The following is an 8,253-nucleotide window of genomic DNA, read 5'->3' as shown; positions in this document are numbered from 1 at the left end:
TCTCTGTGAATGGCGTACTTGGAGTCAAAACACCACCAATTGCATACGAAGAGGTCGAGTTGCCGCAAGAATCGAGAGTGACTCTCGCGCTGCTTCGTTCCAGATACTGCAGCAGGTTAAACTCCAATTTATATGACAGGATCGTTTCAGCAAACGATTCAGGTCTTTTGGTACGAGTGTAGTATTGACACGCTTTATACCTAATACATTAACCGATCTTGAGATCCTCTGCTATTTCTCTGACGTCAACACGACGATTTTCAAGTACAGTTTCTTTTACCTTTTTGATTTTATCCTCATTAACAGATTTGGGGAAAGACTACTCCTATGTGTTTTAGAACTTTATTGAATATTTGCTGCCACCCAAATAGGTGCTTTTCAAGTCAACTTCTCAACACAAAATTTCAGCAAGCTGGTTGTTTAGTTTTTTTCATAGTAAAAATAGCCAGAGCCTTCGGGAAGTTTGCGGTAATAGTGTATGCGATACCTCTTTATTGATTCGGGGTAGTCGCAATCGAGTTTAAGCGAGTTAGAGCTGTGTTCGATCCGGATAAGGTTTTAATGAAAGTCTCTCTCGTTTTTATATTTTATAAAATTGAATATTATACAATCTTATATATATGATAAGATTGTATAATTGTATTAATGAAACATTTTTAACCAGAATTCAGAGTTTTCATATGATGAGTACAGTTATTACTAATTTGAGTGTGTACTGTTTGGATGTGAGATTGTTATTCGATTTTCTAAAAAAGTTTTGATTGTTGTTGTTTTTTTAACGGTCCCTTTTAGGATGGTAGAGCTTAGATAAGTTGTCATCGAAGACATCTAATGGTAGGCCAAGGAAACTTGCTGTTTCGACGAGGCCATAGGGAGAGGGGTGTCAGATGTGTGGAGTTAGCCAAGCATGCAAGGGAGTGGTTAGAGTCATGCGGGGACTCGTTGCATATTGGACATATGTTTTATATGACAGGATACCAAAGGACCTGAATCGTTTGCTAAAACGAAGTCAAAAGAGATATTTTACAACGTAGCTGAAGACCTTACATACATCGAACATTACTGGCGATGAGATTTGGGTTTATGAATACGGCATTGAAACTGTCCAACAATCTAACATGATGCTCCAAAAATGAGCCGAAACCAAAAAACCAAAACGTCAAAGTTGGTCAAAACTCAAAGTGATGATCAGCGCTTACTTCGATAACCGAGTTTGTTCCGGGTCAAACGGTCAATAAGAAATACTACATGGCTGGTTTGAGGCATCTACGTGAAGCAATTCATTTTAAAAACCGGATTTGTGGGCAGGAAATTTATGTATTCTTCAACACGATAATGCGGTGATAGATTTTAAGGTCTTGATTGTCAAACCAGAAATAAGAGTCATCGTTGAGCCACCATATTTGCCAGATTTGGTTCCGCTTCGGAGAATTAGTCATGAGTATGAAAACCATTTACTGTAGATAATGCATACCATCCGAAACTAGGCTAGTAACAAGTGTATGGGACGTGGGATTAAACGTTGGTATCAAGTATATGTGTTTGAAGGGAGGCTATTTTTGAGGTGATGATAAATAATAATATGAAAATACGCAAAAATGATATTTTTTGTCATTTTGTGATTTATTTTGTAGAAATCTGTAAAATTTTTAACAGTTTCGTCCCAACTCGCGTATTTCGAGTTGAAATTAAAAAATAATTTATCGAAAGAGCCAAACAATTTATTAGGGAAGAATTATAAAAAAAAAATGTGTGTTAATATTTATAATCATAACTCTTATAGTACAAAATTTAGATGTTACTTCTAAGTCAAACTTCTCAAGCGATCATTTTTGATTTTTCGTTATTCCAATTAACATTTGATCCACGAAAACAGCCTTTTAAATAGTCGTCAGTGCATCCTTGCATTTCTTGCTGAATTCCAACACAGTGTTGCACTCTTCTGTCTTAGCCCAACGATCGGCAGGACAGTTGTGGAAGAACTCACGTATTACGCAGGCCAGAATAACGGCCGGTTTGGGATCACAGAACTCAGCGTTAGCTTGGCGGAAGATTGGATTGGATAGAAATTTCGCAGTATTTTCGACGGCTACGACGTGGAAACAACAATATATGAATGAAGCATTTTCTTTTTTTCAAGACTACCCTACATTCGACTTACATTTGCCATGACAATGATCAAATGCATTAATCATTTCCTTTGCATACTCTGGGTCTGCTTTGGATTTGTTCTCGAAGTGCGCGCGTACCGCAGTCATATCCAAATCGTTGCCTTTCATGAATTCTAGTTTATTGAAGACACATTTGCCAAAGCACGTGCCCGTTATAGCGTGGTCAACCGTTATATCGACCATTGCCTCCTCATCGTGTTTGATGAATTTGAAGCCTGTCTCCTTGGCGCATGAGTCCACGACCCCCTGATAGCCATCGGGATGTTTGCAGCAATAGTGTATGCGATCCTCCTTAATTGACTCGGGATTGTCGCAATCGATTTTAAGCGACTTGCTGAGCTATGTTTGATTCGAGAGCATAGTTTAGTGAGTTTTGAAGAAATTTTTTGTTATAAATTATATAATAAGATTTAATATTACCTTCAATACCAAACTGACGGACAATATTATCAAAACGAAGTTCTTCATAGCGCAGTTCAGCGGAAACTAGATATGTCACAATAACTCTTGCACTCGGTGTTTGCCGTTGTTTCGTGAAATTTTTAATTTTTATAGTCGGCAGTTTCCATTTGTTTATACGATTTACGATTTAAATCAAGCAATGCTAAATTTAGCGGAACTTATTTAATTGCAAATAATTTAATTTAAGTATCTAGACTAATGGCGAACAAAATGTGTAATGACTGGCACAAGTAGACAATTTATGAAATTTTATTTTGCAGTGTTTTAGTTTTGTATTATTACACATATATTGTATTGTATAGTGTATTATACCCAACTTATTAAAATTATGTATATTAGATAAGTTTTCTATAAGATAAGTTAGGTTATACTGGCCGGATGCCACGGTATAAATAGACTTCCTGGTTCTGGGTGATGACAGATGGATATTGAGTTTAAGTATCGTCGTTACTTTTGCACATCCGGATAGTATGTGATGCCAGTATGTTGTGACCTGTCATTAGATGAACAACCTTCCTGCAGTCCTTTTGAGACCGTTCAAGTGAAAAGCATGTGTTTTTCTTCGATACTTTGATCTGGACTATTCCGCAGGTCCTTAAGTTATTCCATCTTTCGCTGATCCGTCTGTCAGCCCTTTCGCAAATTTCAATGCATATCACTTTAAGTGACTTACGCATTTTCTATAATGTTTCGGAAGCCAGATGGATGACAATTTTGGCAATCTCATCAGCTATTTCGTTTCTCGGAATTGCTTTGCGACCTGGAACCTAGTATTTATGCAGCCGCTGCTTTCCTGCTCTTAAGAATATATTCTCTGACATAATGAGATGTGATAATATTGTCTTAGTTGTCGCTTGGCTATCGACGTATTACATATATACCTTTTTTATGTTTACTGCTGACCGTAAAGACTTCTGCCTGCTATTTCAGAAGCTGGAAGGGTCTACTGAGATCCAACTCCGAATAATGGATTCTGGCTCCCACTACATTAACCATTTTTGATCCCTCTGCATAGTTCCCCTCCCCACCTTATTGAGCTATTTCTGAAGGTTCTTACTAGAAACTAGATCATACAGCTATGATCTATCGCAGCGGAATTACCGAAAGAACTGGAATTCTACATGAAATTAAAAATCAGTTGACTAACTTTCGTCTTCACAGCTTGTACCAGAAATAAGATCATAAAGTTAAAGTAAAACTGTTGGTGTTTGTGGAAACGACAGTTAGTCTATAGATTTTTGGGATGCGTGCTTCAGAATTTCCCAGATTTAAATTTGGACTTTCGCTGCTCGAGCTTTTTCTCCTTGATAACTTGATGGCTGGTATAGTTGCTTCAAATTCTAGCTGAAAGATTTTATGCGAAGCTGGCTTTATGACAGGAGAACATTCACGCATTTAAAATTACTTGCAGAGCCTTGAAATTTGTTATTGTTTAGGAATTCAATCAAGTTACAAAAGTCAGAAATTTCGTTCATCGAAATTATTTTGAGGTTTTATAACTTCTTTTTGCCTCTTTCACATCTGAGGATCTTGACTGCTTTGATTTTTTTTAGATATTCATCTTACTTGAAACTTGATTTCTTCTGGAGTTGATTTTATTGGACCCTTCCATCTTCGGTAATGACAATCATTTTGTCAGACTCTCCTCTATTGCACGGCTTTTGCCAGATTGAGATTGAAATATCTTGTCAGACACACTTTCAGAGAACTTACAGAAGTGGCTGGGAATGCCATTCATTGCTATGAGTTGATGCGCTTTCAGGAGTTTTTTGGCTAACACAAAGAACAGACATGCTTCCAAGTGAGAACCATTGATTTTGGATCAACTCTATGACCTAACCGAACACAATCTGTCATATATAGTATTTCTTAAAATTTCGTGGACCTATGAAATTTTTATAAAAGGGATTTTTGACAGTACTCTAAGGTTCTGACCAGGTTCGGTGAAAATATAAGTAATATGCAATATATATTTCTTTTTATTCCATAAAAAAGAAAAGGAGATAGCAAACGCATATCCGATAGGCTTGAAATAATTAAAGAAATGGATTACTTCGTAGACGGGTTCATCCGTAAACTTTAATAGCTGGTAACTATTTTATATACATATTTTGGCAATTTTCTCAACATCATTTTAAATAATTTGGTAAAGCGGACTAATAATTTTGTACATAGCTTTTGTTATGAGTAATGCTTTTTATTATTATATTTTATATAAGCAATCGAATTTTTATTCCAAAAATAGAAAAAATGCTAAATGAGTTAAAAATTTCAAAAAAGTCATTGTTTTAATTAAGATTTCATCGATTTCATTAATGGATCAATTAAATTAGTAATTAAATTGACAGCAATTGCTGAATGCACATTCAAAGGTCATTACCAGCAAAGGCAAAAAAATTAAATTTAGCTAAAAACAGTATATATTTTAGCAGAAAAGAGTACTACGGACACAGTGGTGCATGCAGTGTCCGAGCACCATAACGGAAGATACTAAACTATGCAGCCAAGTGAGATTTTGTGCCTTGTGTTATGTATGAAGGTGCGCAAATATAGTTGACTTTAAACATTACTGTTTTATTGCTTCAGTGTTTTATTCAGCAGCTTGTCAGAGCATTTGCAGACACGGCTGTCAGCGATGCTGGCACATTGGATACGAAAAAGTGTAGCAACGCGGTAACGCTTTTGAATATTAGAACTCATTTCTGATAGACATAATATTTATGATATCTTTTTGAATTTTTTGTGTTAATTTTTCGCTAAATTTGGCACAATGATCAACAGCGCAAAGGCTGCTGCGATAATTTACATATAATCTTCGATGAGGTAACCGCGAAATGTGTGCTGCTACACAAGGACAAAATTCCGGCGGAGGACGAGAAAAGCCCCACTAAATTGATTGGCTTTTTATCAGTAAATAATTGAATACACTTTTCCAAAAAACAATTAAATTATTTTTTTGTGAGTGCTGTCATAGTGTTTAGTCGAGTGCATTTATAAAAGCCGCAATTATTTGACCAAAGACGGCGAGGATATTAATATGCAAGCAGTGAAGAACAATGTCGCCATTACTTATGCGGATCGTCCCAAGGAGCAGCAATATTATATTGAAATGTACGATTATTGTCGTAAAGATGGTGAGTAAAGAAAATGTTTTCAAGTGAGCGGCAATAAGTTTTTTTTTTTAATTTTTATTTATTTTTAATTTTATTTTATTATTATTATTATTTTTTTTATATCTTTCGCTTAAGAAAATTCTTTCCTTTACTTTTTTTTGTTTAATAAAAAACCATTACAACTTTTTCTTTCAGCTGCAAAGATTTATGGACAACTGAAGGGTAATCCCGGCAGTAAGCTTCTCTTTAAGAAAGCTTGCAAACCTTATTACACTTTCGTCTATTTGTGCCAAGCTGAGTATCATAAGAAGACAGCGTGCCCGTACTTTATGTGGGAAGATGACGAAAAAACACCAGCCAAGCAACGATGTAAATCAGCAAAAGAACAATGTTATAAGATCGATGGTTTAACAGCACCTCAGGAATATAACTTCCACTCTTAACTCTCCCGTGTTATTTCAGCGTTCTCGTCATACGTCAATTGAGGAGAATAATTTTACGCCCTTAAAATGCCTATTAAAGAGAAAAGTTATTGTTGCTCTCGTAAAAATTCCAATAAAGAGAGAATATTATATTGGTTTTTTAATTTTCGTGAAATATTTAGAAGCCTAAATATCGAGTAGTGCTTCTTCAACAGATTTTTTTTTTTTTTATTTCTGAGCTAAGATAGGTAGCGATGCTACAGTCGAGTAATACGAATGTTTGAAATAAACATCTTTCTGAAAATTTGTATTGGGATTTTTGACAAAATTTTCAGGTTGTTCACAATGACCTTCAACTGCTTTTATCATCTTCCGCAGAACAAAAAAATACATTTACTTCACTTCTAACTAAAAAATCTACTTTCTCAGTAAGAAGTAGAAAATTGGGGATAATTGCATCGTTATAACTTTTTTTTGTAAGTAGACGGTCATTCCTTGGAATACTCAAGGTTCATTGTAATGCCTCTAGAAATCGTTTTTTTGCAATAAATTGTAAATTTAGCATAATCAGAATAACCCGATTTAAGTCAAAGGCGCATCATGTCCGATAATTTGTTGTGATTTTAGAACTGCATTTTTTTGATACAACAGATTCGTATTAAGAGTTTGGTCGTAAAGGAGCATAGAGCATAAAATACCATTGTTTATCTCCTGGGCAATGGAAACAATAAATGCTGCACAATGCCTTCCAAATCAAAATTATCGGCACAGAATGGACGAAACCTTACGAGTCAATGGCTTTTAAGGTATTAGGACTATAAAAAAATACATTTTAAATTACCTGGCTTGTATTTTTAGTTTTATTTAAGAAGAGCTGAAAAATATGGCACATTTTCCCTATGCCGTTGTCCATTTTTAATGCATTCTCTAGCAATACTAAGCCAGCCAATATCAAAACTGTCTGAAAAGATTTTGAGTATTAACCTTATCTTTCTAACGCCATATATAGAGTGTAAAGAACGCACTTACACAACTTGAGATTTATACAGGTTTTCAATAAGAGCGCAAAAAATTTTTTTTAGTAAAACGAAAACGGTTTGGGATACCAATTAAACTCTTTATTCCGATGATATATTTGATGCTTTTATGTATAGAAATCGATATCTTTGGTATGGCCAGCATGGACCCGATTGCAGAAGTCTAGACGTTAAACTCAATTTTCGACGGTTTTCAAGCATAAATCCCCTGACACTGCTGCAATTTCACTTTCGATATTCGTACGAAGTTCATCAATAGACGTCCACCATACTTGGTTCTCAATAAATCGATGGTGACATTCGCTCCAAGTCCATATCATCCAAGCGATAGCGACTCTCATTTACAGTAACTCGCAGGTCTTGATCTTGCAGTTTTTTCGTGATGCAATGGTGACTCATGAAGTATTATTGTTTGACCAATAATGCCTATTTTGCTTATTGACGTAGTCATTCAGCCAGAATGAATATCATCGTTGAAGATGATTTTTCAATGAAAATCCGAATCTTTTTCAAGTTGTTGCTCAGCCCACTTCACGAACATACGCCGATTCTGGTGGTCAAGCAGTTTCAGTTCTTGCGTCGATTCGATGTAGGCTGAGATCTTTTTACAAAATTCGCCACAACGATGCGAGGGACTGATTTGGGTCTTCCTCAATTGATGCGCTAGCGGTAGTAATATTCTCGACCCTACGGTGAATGTCTAAAGGGCGAGAAAAAATATGGCGTCGTCTACTTTTGAGGAGTCCTTATTCAAAACCTCTTATATTATATATTCACTTATAGCGTCAGTAGGGCAATATGTCCTGTTTTTTTGACATTTTTTTTATAGAAATTTTTATTCTACAAATCAAGAGGTATATCGTGTATAGATTAGGTATAAACAAATTTTTTCGGACTTTCTTTGATCACATCTGAAATGGCTGGGTGAATGAGATGCGTTTTTAACTGGCGGGCACGATGTCTCATGTGTGGATCATCTGAAACACAAAATCACAATTTATTCTTAAAAAGCACATGAATGATTATCGTCCCTACTAGAATCATTAAA

The 8,253-nt window shown here is 35.5% G+C and overlaps 2 protein-coding genes across 2 annotated transcripts; one reads left to right on the top strand and one right to left on the bottom strand.

Annotated features, from left to right (window-relative positions):
• Window positions 1-1,880: 1,880 nt before the first annotated feature.
• LOC108978272 (general odorant-binding protein 66) lies at window positions 1,881-2,647 on the bottom strand. The gene is made up of 3 exons (XM_018948442.1): window positions 2,592-2,647; window positions 2,162-2,510; window positions 1,881-2,089 (listed from the first exon to the last, which is right to left on the bottom strand). The coding sequence occupies exons 1-3, from the start codon at window positions 2,637-2,639 to the stop codon at window positions 1,881-1,883; spliced, it is 606 nt and encodes a 201-aa protein (XP_018803987.1). The 5' UTR covers window positions 2,640-2,647.
• A 2,445-nt stretch (window positions 2,648-5,092) lies between these two features.
• Window positions 5,093-6,189, top strand: LOC108978217. The gene is made up of 5 exons (XM_018948372.1): window positions 5,093-5,140; window positions 5,220-5,306; window positions 5,415-5,543; window positions 5,608-5,767; window positions 5,942-6,189. Exons 1-5 carry the CDS (start codon window positions 5,093-5,095, stop codon window positions 6,187-6,189), a joined length of 672 nt encoding a protein of 223 aa, XP_018803917.1.
• The last annotated feature ends 2,064 nt before the right edge of the window (window positions 6,190-8,253 follow it).

Source organism: Bactrocera latifrons, unplaced genomic scaffold (genome assembly GCF_001853355.1).
Source record: "Bactrocera latifrons isolate USDA-ARS-PBARC rearing strain unplaced genomic scaffold, ASM185335v1 scaffold_12, whole genome shotgun sequence".
In the NCBI taxonomy this organism is placed as follows: Eukaryota; Metazoa; Arthropoda; class Insecta; order Diptera; family Tephritidae; genus Bactrocera; species Bactrocera latifrons.
This window is presented reverse-complemented; position numbering and strand designations above follow the sequence as displayed.

Excerpts from the sequence above, each read along its gene's own strand:
- LOC108978272 (XM_018948442.1), bottom strand. The coding sequence starts at position 2,639 with ATGAAGAACTTCGTTTTGATAATATTGTCCGTCAGTTTGGTATTGAAG. Across the intron at positions 2,511-2,591 it reads CCGTCAGTTTGGTATTGAAG|CTCAGCAAGTCGCTTAAAAT; the intron begins GTAATATTAAAT and ends AATCAAACATAG. Across the intron at positions 2,090-2,161 it reads TGATCATTGTCATGGCAAAT|CCGTCGAAAATACTGCGAAA; the intron begins GTAAGTCGAATG and ends TCCACGTCGTAG.
- LOC108978217 (XM_018948372.1), top strand. The coding sequence starts at position 5,093 with ATGCAGTGTCCGAGCACCATAACGGAAGATACTAAACTATGCAGCCAA. Across the intron at positions 5,307-5,414 it reads CGAAAAAGTGTAGCAACGCG|CGCAAAGGCTGCTGCGATAA; the intron begins GTAACGCTTTTG and ends AATGATCAACAG. Across the intron at positions 5,544-5,607 it reads AATTGATTGGCTTTTTATCA|TGTTTAGTCGAGTGCATTTA; the intron begins GTAAATAATTGA and ends GTGCTGTCATAG.